A 23,890-nucleotide genomic window follows, 5' to 3' on the forward strand; every position below is an offset into this window, starting at 1 on the left:
TTTTTGAACAACTTAAATTGGAAGGAACACACAGAAAATGTTTCGGGAAGGCTAGGCAAAGACTGCGTTTTATTGGCAGGACACATAGAAAATGTAACAGACCTACTAAGGAGACTGCCTACACTATGCTTGTCTGTCCTCTTTTAGAATGCTGCTGCATGGTGTGGGATACTTACCAGATAGGACTGATGGAGTACATCGAAAAATTTCAAAGAAAGGCAGCATGTTTTGTATTATCGCAAAATAGGGTAGAGAGTGTCACAGAAATGATACAGGATTTGGGCTAGAAATCATTAAAAGAAAGGCGTTTTTCGTTGCTTTGGAATCTTCTCACGAAATTCCAATCACCAACTTTCTCCTCCGAATGCGAAAATATTTTGTTGACACTGACCTACATAGAGCGGAACGATCACCACGATAAAATAAGGGAACTCTGAGCTCGTACGGAAAGATATAGGTGTTTATTCTTTAAGTGCACTATACGAGATTGGAATAATAGAGAATTGTGAAGGTGGTTCGATGAACCCTCTGCCAGGCACTTAAGTGTGATTCGCGGAGTATCCATGTAGATGTAGATGTAGATGTAGATGTAGAAACCCAGGACCGGTAAAGGAAACGTTTCTCCACACGAGCGACACGTCATTTGTCTCTCCCCCCCCCCCCCCCTCCCTCAGACGTATGTTATCTTTCGTTGGGTTTTTGATAAGACTGTGAAAAAGAGATCTGAATCTAGTGATCATGCAAGAGGATTGTTTTCCTTCTTTTAAAATTGTGGTGTCACCGCCAGACACCACACTTGCTAGGTGGTAGCCTTTAAATCGGCCGCGGTCCGTTAGTATACGTCGGACCCGCGTGTTGCCACTATCAGTGATTGCAGACCGAGCGCCGCCACACGGCAGGTCTAGAGAGACTTCCTACCACTCGCCCCAGTTGTACAGCCGACTTTGCTAGTGATGGTTCACTGACAAAATACGCTCTCATTTGCCGAGAGGATAGTTAGCATAGCCTTCAGCTACGTCATTTGCTACGACCTAGCAAGGCGCCATTATCAGTTGCTATTGATATTGTAAATAATGTACAGACAAGAGCTACGTTCAGCATTAATGGATTACAGTTAAGTATTCCACCAGTGACCTCCTTTTTTTCTAAGTTCTAATATCCTTGTCCTGTTCCAGACCTCACGCCAGCCTGCGTGAGCTAAACGCGTGCCTTTCGGCTTCCTCTATTCATACGGGTTGGCTCTTCTGCCAATCCACAACAAAAATAACTCCTGCATGGACAGCACTCTGTAACAGAAACAAGTGTCTAAATTTTATTCTACTGCTAAATACAGGGTGACACAGAGTAATGGGAATGTTTGAAATGAGTAGTGGCAGCCATGGGCAGATGGCAGCACTGCGGGTTCGTGACCGTTAGCGACTAAACAGTCAGCCATTTCAGTAATCATGGCTCAGTGGAACGGACAACAGCGCGCGTAAGCCATAAAAATGTTTTATAAAAACAATGACAGTCTGGTAGTGGCACAGAGGGTATTTTGACGTTTTTTATAATCTAGGATGTTATGATACCGTTCCTTCTAAGCACGCGAGAAAATGTTGGATTAATAACTTTGAAGAGACTCGATGTGCCCTCAAGAAGAAATCAACAGGACGGCCAAGAAGTGTGCGTTCTCCAGCGAACATTGATGATGTACGCGAGTCTGTCTTACTGAGCCCACGGTGTTCAATTCGTAAACGAACAGCAGTGATTGGGATGTCCTGGGAGAGTTTTCGCAGAATTCTTCATCTTGATTTAAAATTTCATCCGTACAATCTACAGATGATGCAACAACTGAAGGACAACAATTACCGGTTACAATTAGGATTCTGTCAAGAAATGGTAAGAAAAATAAACAATGACGATGAGTTTCTAAACAAGTTGTGGATGTCAGATGAGGCACATTTTCATCTGACAGGTTATGTAAATAAGCAGAACTACCGTCATTGGGTAAACACAAATCCTAATGAGCGCTCTTTACACACTAGTCAAGTGACAGTATGATGTGGTGTTTCGTCACATGGGATTATCGGACCGTATTTTTTCGGAAATGAACAGGGAAACACAATAAATGTCAATGCCGATCATTACATGGAGATGTTACGAACTTTTGTTACACCTACATTGAACAACTTTCCAGACGTTCGAGAAGCCTGGTTTCAACAGGACGGAATGACGTCACACACTGCACGGCAATCAATGGCATATGTGCGAGAATTGGTCGGCAACCGTGTGATCTCACGATTCGGTAACATTCCCTGGCCTCCTAGATCGCCAGATTTATCCGTTTGTGATTTTTTTCTTGTGGGCCCACCATAATATCAAAGTCTACACGACTCGACCAAGAAACCTGGATGAAATTCACATTATCCCAGCTGAGTGTTGCAGCAGTCAAAGAGGAATCTCAACAGCAGATTTCACGAATGTATTCGTACATGAGGATGCCATCTAAAGGATGTAATTAAAAAAAAAGAAAAATGCAATCAGTGTTTCGTAAATGGCAAGGTTGTAAGGTTTCAATTACTATGGATGCAATTTCTTTCCGTCATCACTTCTAATTTTATTGGAGTGTGGAATTGTTCCCGTTTTTCTGTGTCACCCTGTATTAAGAGAAGAGACAATTCATTTCTATTTGAGACCATTCCTGAGATAATTAAAAGCTGTTAGCGAAAAAAAAAAAAGTTGTACAATGCCGGAGAAAAAGAAACACTCTTAGGAGATCATTTGATTAATAAGTGGTGTGATAGGTAATTCACCATTGTACGAGTATACGATAGAAAATTCAGACTGAATGAAACACATTCCACAGTAAAGGGTGCCAAACAGTCGCATCAATACAGAGCGTATGCCCTTCTGCAGGCAATGAAAGCATGTGTTCTTGCATGCAAATGATCATTAAGTTGCTGACTGGCATCCTGCAGTAAATTGTCCCAAGCATTTTGACCCTGTCTTGCAGTTCGGTAACAGTCCTTGCGGGCTCTGGAGAACGAATAAGTTTCCACTCGTCTGTGTCCTGTATGTGTTCAGTTGGCGAGAGGTGTGATGATCCTGCCGACCAGGGCACTTGTTGCGCACCACGAAGAGCACGTTCCATTGCAGCAGCCGTACATGGTCGTGCATTGTCCTGCTGAAAAAGCACACCACCTTTCTCTCGAAGAAATGGGAGTAGCATAACAACCTGTGCAATGTACTTACTGGTTACTTTACCCTGCAGTGCTTTTTTTGTGCAAACATATAGTTTTTTAAAGGGAACTGAAAATAGTGTAAATTGGACTGTCAGTAGTTTATGCTGCAGGATTCTAGTGCAAGTACTTGACTAGGTATTGTGTTTTTAAAAGTTCCCCCACTGACACTTATTTGTGACATTCAGCCTGCGTAGTTGCTAGGTATGACATTGTTATGATTGCTTACAGTGCATCGCGACTTGCTAGTCAGTTAGTAGTTGACAGTACAAAGAGTAGGTCGTGACTGCAGGAAAAGTCGATATGCTCATAGTGTTTAGAGAATGTAGAAATAATGCAGTTCGTTCTTGTGCAGTGTCTGTGGCAAGATATCACAAAAGACGTCAAACATCTTAGTCATTATTTATCAATCTCTTCAACAAGTTACGTCAATGTAGTACTGTAACACCTAGACAACATAACAAAAGGAAACAAGTGATGACAGAAGAGGGAGGAAATTAATGTTCTTGCTGCTGTTGCTGTTGATCCGCACATTAGCTCCCGTGCAATCACAAGAGGAAGTGGCATGGGTCAGGCAAGTGTCCTACGCATTTTCCATCGACATGGGTTCCACCCCTATCACAACTCTCTCCGTCATGGAAGTAATTGTGAAATCGTATTAACTTCTGTACATGGACATTAAGACATGATACTACAAATGGATCATGTATCTTGTTAACAATGAAGCTACATTTACCAATCAGGGCCACATAAATCGTCAAAACGTGCATTCTTGGTCTGTTGACAATCCCCATTGGCTTTGTCAGGTGGAACGTCAGTGTCCATGGAGTATAAACGTGTGGTGTGGTATAGTTAACGGTCAGCTTACAGGCCTGTTTTTCATGAACGTAACACTGAAATCGTAAAAGTGTTGCAGCCTGCTATCAAACCACCTGCCACAGGTGCTAGAAGACGTTCCTTTGTAGACGAGGAGCAGCCCATGGTACCAGCATGATGGCTGTCCAACCCATAGTGCATAAATTATTACAGAATATCTTCAACAATTGTTACCAATCATTGGGTTGGACGCAAAGGCGAGAAGCTGAAAGACGTTGTCTACAAGGATATACCAACTACACCCAATGATTTGCGACGACGTATTACTGCAGACTGTCCAGACATCGCTACTGAAAAGCTAGCACATGTGCAGCAGTCATTCCTTACCAGACTGGAATCTTGATCGTTTTCAACACAACCTGTGAGATCAGTTGTCTCTTTAATGGTCAGATCCATATCACTAGTGAATGCACTTGTGTTGTTCTTTAGTGTGTGCTGCCACTTTTCAAAATACACTATTGGCCATTAAAATTGCTACACCACGAAGATGGTGTGCTACAGACGCGAAATTTAACCAACAGGAAGAAGATGCAAATGATTAGCTTTTAAAATCATTCACACAAGGTTGGCGACGGTGGCGACACATACAACGTGCTGACATGAGGAAAGTTTCCAACCGATTTCTCATACACAAACATCAGTTGACCGGCATAGCCTAGTGAAACGTTGTTGTGATGCCTCGTGTAAGGAGGAGAAATGCGTACCATCACGTTTCAGACGTTGATAAAGCTCGGATTGTAACCTATCGGGATTGCGGTTTCTCGTATCGCGACACTGCTGCTCGCGTTGGTCGAGATCCAATGACTGTTAACAGAATATGGAATCGGTGGGTTCAGGAGGGTAATAAGGAACGCCGTGCTGGATGCCAACGGGCTCGTATCACTAGCAGTCGAGATGACAGGCATCTTATCCACATGGCTATAACGGATCGTGCAGCCACGTCTCGATCCCTGAGTCAACAGATGGGGACGTTTGCAAGACAACAACCATTTGCACGAACAGTTTGACGACATTTGCAGCAGCTTGGACTATCACCTCGGAGACCGTGGGTGCGGTTACCCTTTACGCTGCATCACAGACAGGAGTGCCTGCGATGGTGTACTAAACGACGAACTTGGGTGCACGAATGGCAAAACATCATTTTTTCGGATGAATCCAGGTTCTGTTTACAGCATCATGATGGTCGCATCCGTGTTTAGCGACATCACGGTGAACGCACATTGGAAGCGTGTATTCGTCATCGCCATACTGGCATATCACCCGGCGTGATGGTACAGGGTGCCATTGGTTACACATCTCGGTCACCTCTTGTTCGCAGTGACGGAACCTTGAACAGTGGACGTTACATTTCAGATGTGTTACGACCCGTAGCTCTACCCTTCATTCAATCCCTGCGAAACCCTACATTTCATCAGGATCATGCACGACCGCATGTTGCAGGTCCTGTATGGGCCTTTCTGGATACAGAAAGTGTTAGACTGCTGCCCTGGCCAGCACATTCTCCAGATCTCTCACTAATTGAAAACGTCTGGTCAATGGTGGCCGAGCAACTGGCTCGTCACAATACGCCAGTCACTACTCCTGATGAACTGTGGTATCGTGTTGAAACTGCATTGGCAGCTGCACCTGTACACGCGATCCATGCTCTGTTTGACTCAATGCCCAGGCGTATGAAGGCCGTTATTACGGCCAGAGGTGGTTGTTGTGGGTACTGATTTCTCAGGATCTATCACCCAAATTGCGTGAAAATGTAATCACATGTCAGTTCTAGTATAATATATTTGGCCAATGAATACCGCTACGGTCGCAGGTTCGAATCCTGCCTCGGGCATGGGTGTGTGTGATGAACTGTGGTATCGTGTTGAAACTGCATGGGCAGCTGCACCTGTACACGCCATCCAAGCTCTGTTTGATTCAATGCCCAGGCGTATCAAGGCTGTTATTACGGCCAGAGGTGGATGTTCTGGGTACTGATTTCTCAGGATCTATGCACCCAAATTGCGTGAAAATGTAATCACATGTCAGTTCTCGTATAATATATTTGTCCAATGAATACCCGTTTATCATCAGCATTTCTTCTTGGTGTAGCAATTTTAATGGCCAAATGGTTCAAATGGCTCTGAGCACTATGGGACTCAACTGCTGAGGTCATCAGTCCCCTAGAACTTAGAACTAGTTAAACCTAACTAACCTAAGGACATCACAAACATCCATGCCCGAGGCAGGATTCGAACCTGCGACCGTAGCGGTCTTGCGGTTCCAGACTGCAGCGCCTTTAACCGCACGGCCACTTCGGCCGGCTTTTAATGGCCCGTCGTGTACAATACATCACAAACCACTCGCACTAGGATTGTGCAACAGCCGGTCAAAGTGGCCCAGCGGTTCTAGGCGCTACAGTCTGGAACTGCGCGACCGCTAAGGTCGGAGGTTCGAATCCTGCCTCGGGCATGGATGTGTGTAATGTCCTTAGGTTAGTTAGGTTTAAGTTGTTCTAAGTTCTAGGGGACTGGTGACCTCAGAAGTTAAGTCCCATAGTGCTCAGAGCCATCATCTGATTGTGCAACAAACACCACAACAGTCCAGGTCCCTACTTTGTTCCATTTAAAGAGCCTATGCTTGCACACAAAATTCACTTTCTAAGTATTATACCAGTTGTTTATTGGCTAACAACACGAGCCCCTGACTACCAACCCATTCTGTGAAAACCGCACGTCAGTAACACCTCCCATTTCCAGAATATTTGCGCAGGTTTTAGGTGATTCGCCCTGTATATGCAGACTGAAGTGCCGAATGAAAATTTGTGCGAAGGCTGGGATTCGAATCTGGGAATGGAAATTTGGACCTAGAAGGGGAGCTTTCTAGGATAGATTGTGCAGTTGTGCAAAGTCACTGTGCCAGGACGCCGTTTGGTTAGTGCATCTGCCTAGTGAGCAGAAGACACGGGTTCGAATCCTGGTCTTGGTACAAATTTTGTCACTTCAGTCTGTGTATCTACATCATACATTTTACAGACTTGAAAAGTTGTCTGGAACCATATAGTTTTATTTGACAGAAGAATAAAAGTTGTTGTATATAATGTAGACTTCTTTTCATATTTAAAAAAAAAAAAAAAAAAAAAAAAAACTAAACTCGCCCAGAACAGGCCATGAAGGCCCAACGGTACCGACCGGCCGCCGTGTCATCCTCACCCATAAGCGTCGTTGGATGCGTATATGGAGGGGCACGTGGTCAGCACACCGCCCTCTCGGCCGTATGCCAGTTTACGAGACCGGAGCCGCTACTTCTCAGTCAAGTAGCTCCTCAGTTTGCCTCACAAGGGCTGAGTGCACCCCGTGTTTTGAGATTATATACTTTTAAAGTTGTGACTGCTAGTTTTCCATGCTTGAGATCGATACCTCATCAGATATCATAGTAAAAGTAGAGATTTTATTTGACAGTCAGAAATCTCTGTCAACATCCATTGATAAGATTTATATAATTTATATAACGAAATTTGCATGGTATCAAAAATTTCAGTAATTGAACAAAAGTTCTGACAGGATTGGATTCATTATAACCTGTACTTCCACTGAATATTTTGTAGTAAACGATGGCACCATGACAACTACGCACTTCGTGAAAATTATTGCGGACCACTTTCATTCCTTCATGCTCGATGTGTCCCCCGATCGTGGTGGCATCTTTCAGCGGGATAAGTGCCCCTGTGGAGAGGCCAGAATCGCACTGTAGAGGTTGTGGAGCATGATAGGGAACACAAGTTGATGTCTCGACTACCAAAACCGCCCGATGTGACCCTGGCAGAAGACATCTGTGACGGTACTGAAGACCAGCTCTGCTCCCATAATCTGTCGGCCCTTAATTTACAGGAATTCCATGACTGCTGCGATTTCGTACGGTGCCACACACCTGCGGAAACCTACTGAGGACTTATTGAATAAACAAGAACCTTAGTCATCATGTCTTGGCTCTTTGGTGTAGAGCCTTATTGATAGCCGTTCTTTGAGTTGAACACCCTACAGCAGAGCGCATAGAGTTCGAAGATTATACTGGTACACTACACACATTCTACTGAACGGTGGCTTGCAGAGTATTTGTGTAGATGTAGTGGCCTGCTCCAAGGGTAGTCGTACATTGAAATAGTGCTGCAGTACTGAAGCTCTGAGAAGAGAGCAGACTCCACTGTACTCTTCAGTCATCAAGTTATTTCACTGTGCACTCTTCTGTTGTGTTCGCATGTGCTGACAGTTGTATTTGGAGCCTATCCATGACATACTGTATACTCTGATGATGAGACATAACTCTGATGATGAGACATTAACAGTCAGCTAGTCAATGGCATGTCACTCCACCTTTGGCACATAATACAGTGGTGTTTCTGCGTGGCATGGATTCGACAAGTCCTAAGTATGTTTCTGGAGGTATGTGGCACCAGACTTCTATGCACACCCCATCCATTTCTTGTAAACTGTGGGCCATATATGCTTTCACCAGTCAAATTTTGAATGATCTGAATAACCGAACACCACCCATTGGGATTTTTTGTGATCTCTCAAAGGCTTTTGATTGTGTAAATCATGAAATTCTGCTAGACAAGCTCAAGTATTGTGGCATGAGTGGGACAGTGCACAAATGGTTTAATTCGTACCTAACTGGAAGAGTGCAGAAAGTTGAAATAAGTAGTTCTCGTAACATGCAAAGATCAGCACATTCCTCAAACTGGGGACTTATCAAGAATGGGGTTCCACAAGGGTCAGTCTTGGGTCCTTTGTTGTTCTTATTATATATTAATGACTTGCCATTCTATATTCATGAAGAGGCAAAGTTAGTTCTCTTCGCTGATGATACAAGTATAGTAATCACACCTGAGAAACAAGAATTAACTGATGAAATTGTCAATACTGTCTTTCAGAAAATTACTAAGTGGTTCCTTGTAAACGGACTCTCACTGAATTTTGATAAGACACAGTACATACAGTTCCGTACAGTGAATGGTATGACGCCATTAATAAATATAGACCTTAATCAGAAGCATATAGCTAAGGTAGAATATTCCAAATTTTTAGGTATGTCCATTGATGAGAGATTAAATTGGAAGAAACACATTGATGATCTGCTGTGAAACGTTTGAGTTCAGCTACTTATGCAATAAGGGTCATTGCAAATTTTGGTGATAAACATCTTAGTAAATTAGCTTACTACGCCTATTTTCACTCATTGCTTTCATATGGCATCATATTTTGGGGTAATTCATCACTGAGGAATAAAGTATTTATTGCACAAAAGGGTGTAATCAGAATAATAGCTGGAGTCCACACAAGATCATCCTGCAGACATTTATTTAAGGATCTAGGGATATTCACAGTAGCTTCTCAGTATATATACTCTCTTATGAAATTTGTTATTAACAACCAAACCCAATTCAAAAGTAATAGCAGTGTGCATAACTACAATACTAGGAGAAAGGACGATCTTCACTATTCAAGATTAAATCTAACTTTGGCACAGAAAGGGGTGAATTATACTGGCACTAAAGTCTTTGGTCACTTACCAAATAGTATCAAAAGTATGACAGATAACCAACAAGTATTTAAGAAGAAATTAAAAGAATTTCTGAATGACAACTCCTTCTACTCCATAGAGGAATTTTTAGATATAAATTAAGAAAAAAAAGAAAAACAACAAAAATATTTAAAAAAAAAATAAAGAAAAACAAAAAAAACACAAAAAATAAAGTTGTTATATTAACTCAAGTATGTTGTTAAATTAACCTAATTATGTCATGTATTGGAAAATTCGACTCGTTCCACATCATTACGAAATATCGTATTCATGATCCATGGAACTAGTATTAATCTAATCTAATCTAATCTAATCTAATCTGTGAAAGCTGAACTGGCACCCCCATAACGTCCCCCGTGTTCCTTCAGGTTGTTACCAGGTGAATTTTGTGCCCAGGACTTCCACCCCAATTCACTGTCATGCTCCTGAAACCACTGTAGTAAGATTATGGACTTCAGACAAAGGCTATTATCCTGCTGGAAAATGCCATTGCCATTGGGGATGACATAGAGTGTCAAGGGATGCAGGTGGCCAGCAATAATGTTCACGTATTCCACAGATTTCTGGTTGCTGCAATTGCTACCACAAGTTCCACAGAAGCCCATGTCAATGTTTCCAATAGCACAATATTGCCTCCACCAGCCTGTGTCAGTGCGACGGTGCATGTTTCGAACTTGCCTGGATGAAAGCGTATCTCGGCATGACCGTCAGTCTGGTGCAGTGAGAAACACGATTCGTCAGATCGAGTGAGTCATCTCTACTGGTCCAACATCAGTGACTCAGTATCCGCAGCAATCTCAATTGACAATGTCATCGCATCGATGCGGGAACATGCAGAGGTCACTTGCTGTGGAGCTTCATGCTCGACAGTGTGCAGTGAATGGTGAGCTCTGAAACGCTTGCGCCTGCTGTGGCACTGTACTCTGTCATCTGATCTGCCACAGATTGCCACTTATCCTGCATTACAGCAATAATTTGCCAGTAAACATAAAAAATTTAGTTACAAATAAAGATCAGTTTAAAAGGAGCCTGAAAGACTTACTAGTGGCCAACTCCTTCTACTCCACTGACGAATTTTTTAATAGAAACAAATGATGTATTGTATATATTCATATTATTAGTATTGTTATTTTAGCTTAAAACAAAAAATTACATGTTCCACATCCACGAGGATCTCCTCAGCACGGATCTATGGAACGAAAACTAATCTAATCTAATCTAACCTAACCTACATGTGCCGTGGAGAGGCGTGGATGTCTGACGCTCATCCCCTAGTCACGGTCTCACCACTGGTCCACCAGTTTCCTTAGATCCTCAAGACAGCAGCACACAAACAGCCGACCAGCTTTGTCATTTCTGAGGTGCTCACTTGCGGCTACTGGGCCGTAATGACATGCCCTTTATCAGAGTCACTTACGTCAGTATTATGAAAAGGAAAGTTACTACTCACCATACAGCACAGATCCGTCCAGATCAAACCTACTAACCACCAGCAATACCTCCACTTTGACAACTGCCACCCCTTCCATACCAAGACGTCTCTTCCATACAGCCTGTGGTCATCACACCTGCAGTGACAAGTGGTCCGTCTTGAAATATACCCAGACTCTTACTGAAGCCTTCACAGACCGTAATTATCCTCCCAAGCTTGTAAAAAAACAAATCTGCCGTGCCATATATTTCCAGTCTCCTACCACCTCCCAAAGTCCCACAGTCCAGCCACAGAGGAGCATTCCCCTCGTAACCTAGTACCACCCAGGACTGGAGCAACTGAATTACTTTCTCTGCCAGTGTTTTGACTACCTCTCATCGTGCCCTGAAATGAGAAACGTCCTGCCCACTGTCCTTCCCACCCCTCCCACAGTGGTATTCCACCATCCACCAAACCTACACAACATAGTCGTCCATCCTTACACAACCCCTGCTCCCAACCCATTATCTCATGGCTCATACCTCTGTAATAGACCTAGAAGCAAGACCTGTCCCATACATCCTCCCACCACCACCTACTCCAGTCTGGTCCCTAACATCACCTATCCCATCAAAGGCAGGGCTACCTGTGAAACCAGTCATGTGGTCTACAAGCTGAGCTGCAGCCACAGTGCTGCATTCTATGTGCGCATGACATGAATGGCCACTGACAAACTGTGGCCAAGTAAGAGCTGGACCAACCTGTTGCTGAGCACTCTGCCAAATATGACATTCTTGATTTTAATGATTGCTTCACAGTCTGTTCCATATTGATTCTTCCCACCAACACTAGATTTACTGAATTGTGCAGGTGGGAACTTTCCCTGCAATATATCCTACATTCCTCTAACCCTCCTTGCCTCAACCTTCATTAGTCACTGTCCTTACCCATCCAGTCCCTTCTCTGTTCTCATTCCAGCACTACACAGCCGTCATTCCACCACCACATCCAGTCTTTTTTCTTCCCTAATTTTCCGCTACTCCCCCCCCCCCTCCCATCTCCCCACCTCTCCCCTGCCCTCCACCTATCCTACAGCACTTCACTGCCCACCACCCCCACCGTACTATCCCTCCTACTCCCCACCCCAGCCTCCTCCTTACTCCCACCCAGTTGCCACTCCCATCATGCACCAGTGCTGCTGCTCACAGTGTGGTTTCAGTTGCCTGAGATTTCAGTCGTGTGTGTGTGTGTGTGTATGTGTGTGTGTGTGTGTGTGTGTGTGTGTGTGTGTCGTCTATTGTTGATGAAGGCCTTAATGGCTGAAAGCTTTATTGGGAACTGTGTGTTTGTTGTGCCTATTGTGACTCAGCATCTCCGCTACTCTGGTGAGTAGCAACTTTCCTTTTCATAATATTGTTACATTCCATCCTGGATTTTCCATTGTTTCACTTATGTCAATGTATTTCCCCGTTTGTGGTCTGTATCGTCACTAGAATGATCCCACATTTGTATCACTTGCACTCGTGTACATTCATTGCCACATCTCATGTTTGCTGTGCCACTGTGTATTCAGTCTTGAGGTGCACAGTAATCATTACGTTTAGGCTTATAAGTGTAGGTAAAGTTCTGCAAGGCATTACTCCACTGCATAGCCATTCTCATTGTAAACGCATGCAAGTTTGTTTCTGTACTCTCTTTGTTTGCAGAATGCATCCCCAGACGTGGTGAAAGTTCTCGCCGGCAACAAGTGCGACGCGGTGGCTGAGAGGGCGGTGGATGCGGAACGTGGCCAGAAGGTAAACTGTATGCAATGAACACTGCTGTTGCACTAAAACTACTGAACTCAAAGTTCATCCGTGGCTATACTTCTGAGTGTGCCACTTTCATTTGTAAGGGGTAGTCAAATAAAATGAGACAGATAAAGATAAAAGTAAACAAACAGTGCATTACTTCAAAAGTAATTGCCAAACTGTTAATACCTTTACCTCTCTGTGAGACGAGACATTCAATGCCTTTGTGGAAAAATGTTTCGGTTGCCTAGAGAACCATGATTGTACTCAGGCATGCACCACTTCCTTAGAAATAAATTGACTGGTGTGAATATCTTTATTCAGGACTCCGTAAACATGGAACTTAGGTGGGGAGACATTGAGACTGTATGGAGAATGTGTGAGGGCATCCCAGCAAACCTTCTGCATCACACTTACATGTTGTTAATGCTGTTTTGACTATGCTGCAGAAGTTTTTCTGAGAAGCACTTACACATCCTCCGTACAGTCCCAATCACTCTCCAGGAAATATCCATATTTTTGTGACCCTCGAGAAAGACATTCGAGGCAATCAATTTGCTTCAGATGAAGAGATGCGTGCCTATATACAGCCGTAGTACCGTAGGCAATTGCAAACATTTTTCCATGAAGGTAGAGACTGTCTTGTCTTACAGTCAGCTAAAGGTATTAATAGTTATGATGTTTACTTTTGAAATAATAAAAAGTTATGTTCTTTTTTTCCATCTGTCTTGTTTTCACTTGACTGCCTCTTATAGTTTGCCAAGCTAAACGTTCAGATATGTGTCTTTTCAGAACTGTTTCGTTTATCAAAAGTGCTTCACACAACTTTAATTTATGCTCCCAATATTTCATTCTAAATTAGTACAGTTTATTTACACTCACACACACACACACACACACACACACACACACACACACACACACATGCAATCAATCGTTGACAGAATAATTTAATTGAACAGATAAAAAAAAACTATTCACCAAGCAGTGGCAGAACACACACATAAAAGACTGTTGTAATTGGCAAGTTTTTGGAGCCAGTGGCTCCTCCTTCAGATAGAAGGGTTCAAGGGGGAGGAAGAAGGGTGCAGATAAAAGACTGGAGAGGTCTAGGAAAAGGGATAAATTTCGGGAAAGTCACCCAAAATCGCAGGTCAGGGGAGACTTACCATATGGGATGAGAAGGAAAGACATTGTTGGGAACTGCATTGGATGAGATTTGAGTACCTCAGAGCTTAAAGGTGGAAGACAGGTTTTATTCAAGATAGAGATTACATTGAAACATTGTGCACGAGTTAATAAGAGTGAAAAGCTAAGTGCATTGTATGTAACAGCAGTGGGAGAGGGGCAATGAAAAATAGATGGGTAAGACAATGAAAAATGTAGAAAACTAAAATGGAGTGAAGAAATGCTGAGAAGGAAGAAATTAACGTAAATTAACTACAACATGTCCTTGGTTCTCTCCGCCCACCTGGCCTTAATTTTCGCTAATTTCTTCCGTCTCAAAATTTCTTCACTATAACTACTTTTTGCTTCACTCCATTTTAGTTTTCTACATTTTTCATTGTCTTTACCATCTATTTTTCATTGCCCCCCTCCCGCCTCTGTTATGTACAATGCACTTTGCTTTTCACTCTTATTAACTCATGCACAATGTTTTAGTAATAATCTCTGTCTTGAATATTAGCCTGTCTTCCATCTTTAAGCTCTCAGGTTTTCAAATCTTGTCCAATACAGTCCCCAACAATCAGTCTTTCCTTCTCATCCCATACACTAAGTCTCTCCTGACCTGCAATTCTGGGTGACTTTCCCAAAATCTACCCCTTTTCCTAGACCTCTCCAGTCCTTTACCTGCAGCCTTCTTCCTTCCTCTTCAACCCTTCTATGGCAGCCACTGGATGGATGGAAGAAGAAATAAAAAGGAGAGTTAAACCATCCTTGGTGTTTTTAGTTTTATGGACAGCAGGACTTATCTTTTGCCTTCCAATGCCGAAGACAGTCAATATCAACTCAGAAAATCAGAAAACACTTGTAGACACAAATGAGCTCAGGAAGCCAACCAGTTGGAAAATGCTTCAGGCAAGGCATGTTTGTGCTTCATAAATTGCCAATTGTAAACGATGAAAAGTGTCATGTAATGCACATGAGTACAAACAGGAATGTGCTAAACTTTGTTTACATGGTAATCACACCAAACTAAAGGCTGTGAATTCACCTAAATACTTAGGGATTACAATTACAAATAACTTAAATTGGAATGGCCACATAGATAATGTTGTGCAGAAAACAAATCAAAAACTGTGATTTATTGGCAGGACACTTAGAAGATGCAACGGGTCTACTAAAATGACCACCTACACTTCACTTGTCCATCCCCTGCTGGAGTATTGCTGTGGGTATGTTATCCTTACAAATAGAATTGAAGAAGATATTGAAAAAGTTCAATTAAGGGCAGCTCATTTTGTAATATTACAAATTATGAGAGAGTGTCACATACATCGTACACGAATTCGGGTGTTAATTGTTAAGGCAAAGGCTTTTTTTTTCTGTGGCGAGATCTTTTCACAAAATTTCAATCACTAACTCTCCCCCCAAATTCAAAAATGTTTTGTTGGCGCCCAGCTGCATTGTGAGAAATGATCATCACAACAAAGTAAGAGAAATCAGAGCTCGCGTGGAAAAATTTAAGTGCTCATTGTTCCCACTCTTTGTTAGAGAGCAAAATGATGGAGAAATAGCTCGAAGTTTGTTTGATAAACCATCTGCTAGGCACTTAATTGTGAACTGTAGAGTAATCATGTAGATATACATGAACTGTTTATACTGTGTCTCTCAAAATAAAGTTTATATATGATGTATGATGTCTCATAATAAAATAGAGGTTGAAGTCTATAAACAAAATCTTTATTTATAACTGAAATATACAATTTAGGAATTCAGTTCTCAAAAATAAAGTCATTTAAATGCAATCCAGCACACCTGTGGCACTCATATAAACGAGGAACATAATTTTGCACAACTGCTCAGTATGTAGACAAAGCGATGGCTGCACCTTCGCTACGGATATTTTCTTTCATTTACACCAGAGAAGTTGGGTTATTGACATATACTTTAGATTTGACTTCTCATCATAAAAAAAATCCATTGGCATCAGATCTGGATTGCATGGCAACAGTTCATGTCAGGCTACACGGTGATCAATTTGGCTGGGAAAAATCTCACTAACTCACAGTATAGCCACATTGGATGTGTGTGCTGTGGCTCTGTCTTGCTAAAACCATGTTCTTTGGTAATAACCAGAAAATTGTTGCAATTCAGGCACCAAAAAGTCATTTAACTTTGTCACATAATGTTCTGAATTCACTGTAACTGCACGATCGCTCTCATCCCCGAAAAAACACAGGCCAATTATTCCTTGGGCCAACATTGCAGCCCTTACAGCAACTGTTGGAAAATGAAGAGGGTTTCATATGCTTCTGTTTGCACTCCACTAGTAGGAATTTTGCTTACTGGTGTGACTGTTCATGTGAAAGTGAGCCTTGTCAGAAAAAAGATGATGTTAATTGTAGCGCACTCAGTCATGTCATTAATTAACTGCAGCCTGTGTCTAGCGTCCTGAGACTTTAATTCGTGCACCAGTTGCATTTTTCAAGAGTGCAGTTCAAGGTCATTTTGCATAATTTGGTGCAGTGATTATCTGTGCACATTTAAAGAACTTGTGTGGTTACGAATGGAGAGATTAGGATTGTCACGAAGAGACTGATTTACACTCTCCATGGATTCATCCATTCTTTATGACCTTGACCACCTGAGTTTCAGTCTGGCCACTGTTGAACTGGTCTCCTCAAATGTTTTTATCCATTTCCGGATGAGGGGAACACTTGGAACATCATTTACATTATGCAATCCACGATCACTGCAAAAATTTTCTCCGTGCTAAATTCACTGAATCACCATTTCTGTAAAATTCTTGCACACAGAACATGCTGTCCGCTCCTGAGAGGCACTCCATATTCACTGAATTTGTAAAGGTGAAGTGAGCGATGAATGTACCTCTCAGCCCCCTCCGATTTGTTGCACGTATGCAGAGCGCTCTTCAAATATAAACTTTCTTTTGAGAGACCCTGTACATTTCCAAGCAAACATTGGTTTGTGATGTCACCAGACGCTCGAGTTGAGGCAGTGTGTGTTTACATAGCTCGTAGTGGAGAAGAGTTGTCACTGTTTGTGCTATTTAACACTGAGGCACACAACTTCTCTAATTTCAGACTTTCTTTTCTATTAAAGTTATTTTTGTGCTTTTCAAATTCTATGGCCTCTCTCTGTACCCTTTTATACTAATGATTGGATCTCGATTAAACTGTAGTATCGGAGAAACAAATTCGATGGTTCCTTGACAATGGTGCACGATCTGCTATGGCCAATTTATCCATGTTCCCTGGATGACAATTACCCTTGTTTATCTTGAGACAGGTATCGGTACTTCTATTTGCATTTGCTATGTGCACTGGACTGCATGTGCAATTGAATTTGTGTGCTCCTAATGTGGCAAATGGTGGGTGTATATCCTACGCAGTGTTTGAATATTTTCTCACCTTCCTTATGGATTTAAACACTGTATCAATACCACATTACTGAGTACTCGGCCATTGCGAGCTGTGACTGTTTTTACAGGTTGAGGGAAAACCGTCTGTTTACTTGGTTCTTTTTCATTACAAGTGCTAAACCTTTTAGGATGTAATGCCCCTTATATTTCTTTGGTAGAGTATCTGTTTCTTCTGAAAGCAGTTCTTAAAAGATGGAACTCAACCTCCAACTACTGTGGTTTACAGATTGTTTTAGTCTAGTTCACCAATGTTTTGATCACTCCCCTTTTCTGCTTCAGATGGTGATTGGAATTTTTGTGAAGGTATCTATCCATGCAAGAGGCCTTTCTGTAGACCTTGTGCCCTGAAGTTCTGTCTTTTTTCCAAGTACATGTGGATTCAAAAATGAATCTGACCTTCCTTCCCCTTTTCTGAAATGAACTTTGTATTAGAATTAATATAATCAAGAAAATTTAAAAATTCTGAGAGTTCTTTTTCTCTGCAAGGCCTTATAATGAAAGTATCATCATCACATCATATTAGAAGAGTAAAAGTTGTGTGGAGTGATTTTGCTAAACTAAACAGAGTTGTTGTAGCTAAGCTTGTAGCGTACTTGAAACTGAAAGTTCAAAGTCAGTGAGTAATGTCTTCCTCGTCTGTGTTTTGACTGCTGCAAAAATAATCAAACTGATTTAGTGTGGCAATTTTCTACCACGAATAAAATGTGGGTGGAGCACCTCAAATGAGAAACAAATCAGCACTGCTGAGGGCGGAACATGTCGCGCAGCACTGATGAATGTGAAGTCAGTTTCACCCACTTCAAAGGCTACAGCCAGTGTTTTCTGCAGTGCTAAAGGCATTCTTCTCATGGAGCACACAAAAAAGAATTCTTCTTTTTTTAGGGCAGTGAACCTGCTTCCCAAATGTGTTTTGTAGTCAACATCGCACTTCCACCTTATGTACAAAAATTTCTGACTGGAAAACTTTTTGAATCCAACAAAGAGATAGTGGCAAACATGAATTTGTATTTTATAGGCCTTTCAGAATCAGCTTCTCAAAATGGAAACTGCTCACTGAAGAAATCTACAAAGTGCATTGATCTAAGAGGGACTGCTGTGTTCAAATACTCATGTGTTGTTGCTTAATGAATGCTCTCTCTGGCTGCAAGGCTGGCAACCTTTCACCTTGGTCTTGCATATGTTCTTCCCCCCTGTTTTCCTATGCACTGTGGACTGTGCTGCTAACATCAAAATAGTATTAATTCTATCAAAGCGTGCAGTCTGTTTCAGAAGATGAAATGTGTGAGGAATGATCAAAGAATGCATATATGCTAAGGATAAGGAAAGGAGTGTGGACAGGTGGAGGGAATATTTGAGGAGTTGCTGAATGCTGAAAATCTTGAAAATGTCTTCCCAAAAGGAAGAATTGGAGAGGGAGTAGAGGAGGAAGAAATTGAACTGACTCTACAGGGTGTAGGTAAGTGATCAAGAAACTGAAGAATAATTGGGCAAAAGGAGAAGATAGAATGATGGCAGAGATACTGAAGGCAGGAGGTGAAACAGTTCCAAATGAGAGATACAGTCTCAGAAGTGAAGTATGGAGAAAGTAGATCCCAAAAGAGTGGAAGTCAGCTACCATTGTCCGACTGCACAGAAAGACAATAAAAGGAATTGTAGTATTTACATAGGTTTTCTCTGTCAAGCGTATCATAGAAAGTTCTATCATTAATAATTCCTGAAAAGTGGAAGCCATTTGCTGAATATATTTTTGGAGAGTAGCTGGTTTTTGGGCAGGAGGATCAACTGTGGATCAAATTTTCCCTATGAGACAATTCTGGGAGAAATGCTAGGATTCAACCATAGGGTCGTGGTAACATTTGTAGATTTCTCAAAGGCTTATGACAGAATACACAGATTACATTTGCACAACATCCGAAGACAGCTTTGTATATCGATGAAGTTAATTGACTGGGTGAAGGGTGTGTACAGCAGAGACAAAAACCAAGGGGAAATACCATGGGGAGCTAACCGAGGAGTTCAGCATCAGAACAGTCACGAGAGAAAGTGATGCCATTTCAGTATTGCTTTTTAGTTTGGTTCCCAAGAAAGTAACTCAGGAAATAAAAAGAGAAGACAAAGGGTGAAGCTAAATGGAAGAACACAGTTATTGGGTTGTGCAGATGACATGAAGCCATAGTGGAGTCAGAGGAACAGATGGCAGAAATAATAGAGAATTTACCAAAGAATATTTTCTTCTGTGTGAGCTCCACAGCCTCCATAAATTTGAAGGACAACATTTTTCCACTAGACTGTGTCTAATTTTTTTTATTTTTCGCAGTACTGATTTTGGGCATTGCCCATTCTCAAGTGTGTCTCTAGTAACATATGTCACTATATGGTCATCGATAATTTAAAAATTGCAAATTGCACATGTGACACTTCATTGAATGAGTGTATAGAGTGTGTTTTGTAGGAAATACTGCAAATGAGGATGTTTGGTGACTGTGCTTTGCACAATTATGCATGACACCAATTTTTAAATTAATGACACTGTTGTAGCGACATACGTTACTAGAGACACACTTGAGAATGGGCAATGCCCAAATCTGTTAATGTGAAAAATAAAAAAAAGAGTTATACACAGTCTAGTGCAAAAATGTTGTTCTTCAAATTAACAAAGAATGTCAGTGAAATTGGACAGAGGATTAATACAGAGAAGACTGAAATGATAGAAATATTCAGAGAAGCCCCTAATAATACCCTTTTACAGGTTGGAATGGGGAACACAGCCAAAGTGGAAAATTTTTAATACCTTGGCATCTGTTTAAAAAGGCATAAACCTAAAACAAGAAATTAATCAATCCATTATCAATCTGTTTAAAACCTACTTCAGTCTGAAGTAGATAAAATCTATCAGTTAAGAGTGATGGTATCTGTATTGTCATATGGAGTAGACACTTTAAGCACCACCAATAAAGATAAAAAAGCCTGTCAATTTTTGTCAGAAAATTGTGAGAAATGTCCTTGGACCAGTCCACCAAGAGAACACCTGGAGACATAGAGAGAACCAGGAACTGTAAAGATTGATGAAACAACTGAATGCCTTTCAGAAAATGAAAGTGCAGAGAATATGCCTTCTGACAGAGCTCGTTCATTTGGAACATCAAGGAAGTGATTGGAGGCTGAACGACAGAAGCACCTTCAGCAGCTGGGTGTCCACGAAAACTGAATCCAAAGAGAGCACGAGATTGCCGTCTGTGAAGGAATATTGTAATGTCAGCACATGAGCTTCACAGTCTGTGATGGCCAATATGCATGTGTGTGCATTGTGCAGTAAAAGTTTTGTGTAAAGTGTGTAACCTCTTCATGACCTTCAGGTTCTTACACCTGTAAGCCTACAAATTTAGTGCCTAATGATACATGTGGTTAATAATAAGATTACTTTGATGACAGAGAATACATTGAAGGCATCAATGAAGGTAAGCACTTATCTGATGGTGTGATTGATGAAAAAATTGGAGTCCATACAGAAGACATAGCGGTTGCAATAGTAACGTCAGCTTTTCAAGCGCACAGTCAATAAGACAGAAGGTATAGGTAACATTCATTCAGCATTTCTGAAATAATTTGGGGGAGTGGCAACTTAGCCACTATTCAAGTTGGTGTGTAGAATGTATGAGTCTGAAGGTGTACCGTCTTCAGAAAAATATCATTCACACAGTTCTGAAGGTAGCGAGGACAGTCAGCTTAATAGCCCATGCATCCTAGTTGCTGACAAAAATAATGTACATAAGAATGGAAAAGAAAACTAATGATCCATTAGATGATGGTTTTTCGCTTTTGGAAAGGTAAAGGGAGCAGAGGGGCATTTCTGTCATTGTGACTGATAATGGAATCATGACTTAAGAAAAATCAAGACACTTCATAGAATCTGTCAACTTCTAAAAAGTGTTCAGCAATTTAAAATGGTGCCTGATGTTTGAAATTCTGAGGAAAACAGCAGTAAGCTATAGGGAAAAATGGATAATATACAATCCTAGAGAACCCAGTAGTGTTTCACAATTGCTAAATACGACCTGTGTTCAAAAAGTAAGCTGACTTTATATTTTTGTGAAAATATTTATTTATCCATCAATGTTCATGTTGTCCCCTTCAAAGTAATCCCTATGAGATACAATCCTTCTTCCAATCCTCGAAGCACTTCCAATAGCACTTTTTGGTACAGCCTTGAATACTTCCAACGATGCAGTTTTTATTTCCTCAATTGTTGAAAATCTTCATCCTATGATAGGGCTCTTCAGTTTTGTGAGCAGGAAAAAGTCACAGTGAATATGGTGGCTGAGGCATGATTGTTGTGTTTTTTTTTTCGCCAAAAAGTCTCTCACAAGCAACAATGAATGAGCAGGTGCATTGTCGTGATGCAAAAGCCATGAATTATTTTTCCACAAATTGGCCGTTTTTTGTGTATTGCTTCTCACAAACAGTGCTTAACATCCTTATTGACCGTATAACCTTGAGGCAAAAATTCATTATATATATGGTAATTCAAAAAAACAGTGAGCAAGAATTTGACACATGATCGAACTTGGAGTGCTATTTTTCAGTCTTGGCTCTCGGGGATGCTTTGATTGGGACAATTGGGCTTTGGTTTCAACATCATAACCATAAACCCATGTTTCACCACAAGTTCTCACCCTTTTGAGCAAATCAGGATCATCATTGACATAATTCAAGAGCTCCTGAGCAATGCTCATGTGACAGTTCTTCTGATCAAAATTGAGAAGTTTTGGAACAAATTTCACTGACACAGATATTATGCCCAAAATATCCAAAAAAATTCCATGACATGAACCGACCAACATGCCAACATCCTCAGAAACTCCTCCTATGGTAATCTGAGAATTTTCCAAAACAATTTTCTTCACAGCTTAGATGTTATCATCTGTTGTCGATGTGCTGGGTCATCCAGAGCGAGGTTCGGGGTTGGATATGTTGGATGAGCTTCCACCACTTGTAAACTTTTTTTTTACTTAGAGTAGGCTCACTGTATGCCACTGTCAACATTTCAAGTGTTTTAGAGCAATTGATTCCATTTTTCATGCAAAATTTGATGCACATTCTTTGCTCCATTTTTTTATAATAGCCAAAAATTGCTGAGCACACTAAAACCTGTCTGACCTTTCTATCTGTCAAAAACAAATAAAGTATACTGTATACTTGAAACAGTGAATATACGTTCAGGATCGATAATCGAATGTACATTGCCCACGCAATTTTAAAAGTCACCTTACTTTTTGAATAGCCCTTGTATGTACGAGAGTTGGCTTTACATCCTGATCTCCTTCTCTCCTCTCTCTCTTCCTGTTCATTATCTCCCCCCCCCCCTCTCTATGTCCATTCTCCCCCCCCCCCCAATCTGTCCATCTCTTACCCTCTCTATGTTATTTATTGTTTTAACAAAGAGATAGAGGGGCTGGCCAGTACTTACCTCAGCTCAGTACAGCCGATGTGTATCTATCGGCTGTACTGAGCTGAGGTAAGTACTGGCCAGCCCCTCTATCTCTTTGTTAGTATTTGTTTCACATCTTATATGAGATTTTCCATTAATTATTTATTGTTTTTGCCAAGAACATCTTGATTGGGAAATGAAGTCACTTAAAATCAATCAGTTGCATACGGAGTGTGAGAGAGACCTCTACAACTGCTGGATCTGTGAGGATAGCACATTCAGTGATGGTATTTTCCATAGTTGTGATCTGTAAATCAATAGGATTACAAAGTTTTGGACGATTCAGATTCCTTAGTACTATTCTAATCATAAGCTGATCAGTCATAAATACAACTTTCCTGTGTTCTGCTGAAACTGGCTACAAGGAAGAAGAAAAAACAGCAAATAGTTGCTCATACAATTCAGTTTAAAATTATATGTAAGGAAAAAGTATATGCAGAGTAAAAACAATTCGTCTAATGATTTAAATGGCTTGCTGTCACAGTTAAAACTGATCGCGGGAAAGAAAACGTAACCTGTACATTTTCATAGCATGGCACAGCACAGCACAGCATTAACTTTCTTGTGGTCAGTTAGTACAGAAAAACCTGTATAGTGTTGTTTAAAAAAATGTATAGCCTATGTCCATTCCAATGTTTATTAGATAAATGTGTAAAAATTTGAAGTAAATTTGTCAAGAACTTTCCAAGATTTTTGTGGACATTTTCTTGTTGTATATTACATATTTATTTATATATTATATACACGGAGAAAATATACTGCCTTTGTCTGTCTGAATGTTGCTATAAATTTGCCACATTACTGACTGACAACTCCAGCCATTAGCAACTCCTTATAAAAGGCCTTTGGCCATGCACAGTCTATACATAAATGAATAAGAATAACATTTAAATTGTTACAATTTTTTTATTTATCATGATTTGCAAAGAGAAGTAGATTGTG

The 23,890-nt window shown here is 41.1% G+C and overlaps 1 protein-coding gene across 1 annotated transcript in view; it reads left to right on the plus strand.

Annotated features, from left to right (window-relative positions):
- LOC124552275 (ras-related protein Rab-8A) overlaps window positions 1–23,890 on the plus strand; it is a 238,328-nt gene that overhangs the window by 199,784 nt on the left and 14,654 nt on the right. The window contains exon 4 of the mRNA XM_047126554.1: window positions 12,771–12,860. Within this exon, the coding sequence (XP_046982510.1) occupies window positions 12,771–12,860 (90 nt within the window). The remainder of the gene's footprint in view (window positions 1–12,770; window positions 12,861–23,890) is intronic.

The sequence above is a fragment of the Schistocerca americana genome, chromosome 10 (genome assembly GCF_021461395.2).
Source record: "Schistocerca americana isolate TAMUIC-IGC-003095 chromosome 10, iqSchAmer2.1, whole genome shotgun sequence".
NCBI classification, from domain to species: domain Eukaryota; kingdom Metazoa; phylum Arthropoda; class Insecta; order Orthoptera; family Acrididae; genus Schistocerca; species Schistocerca americana.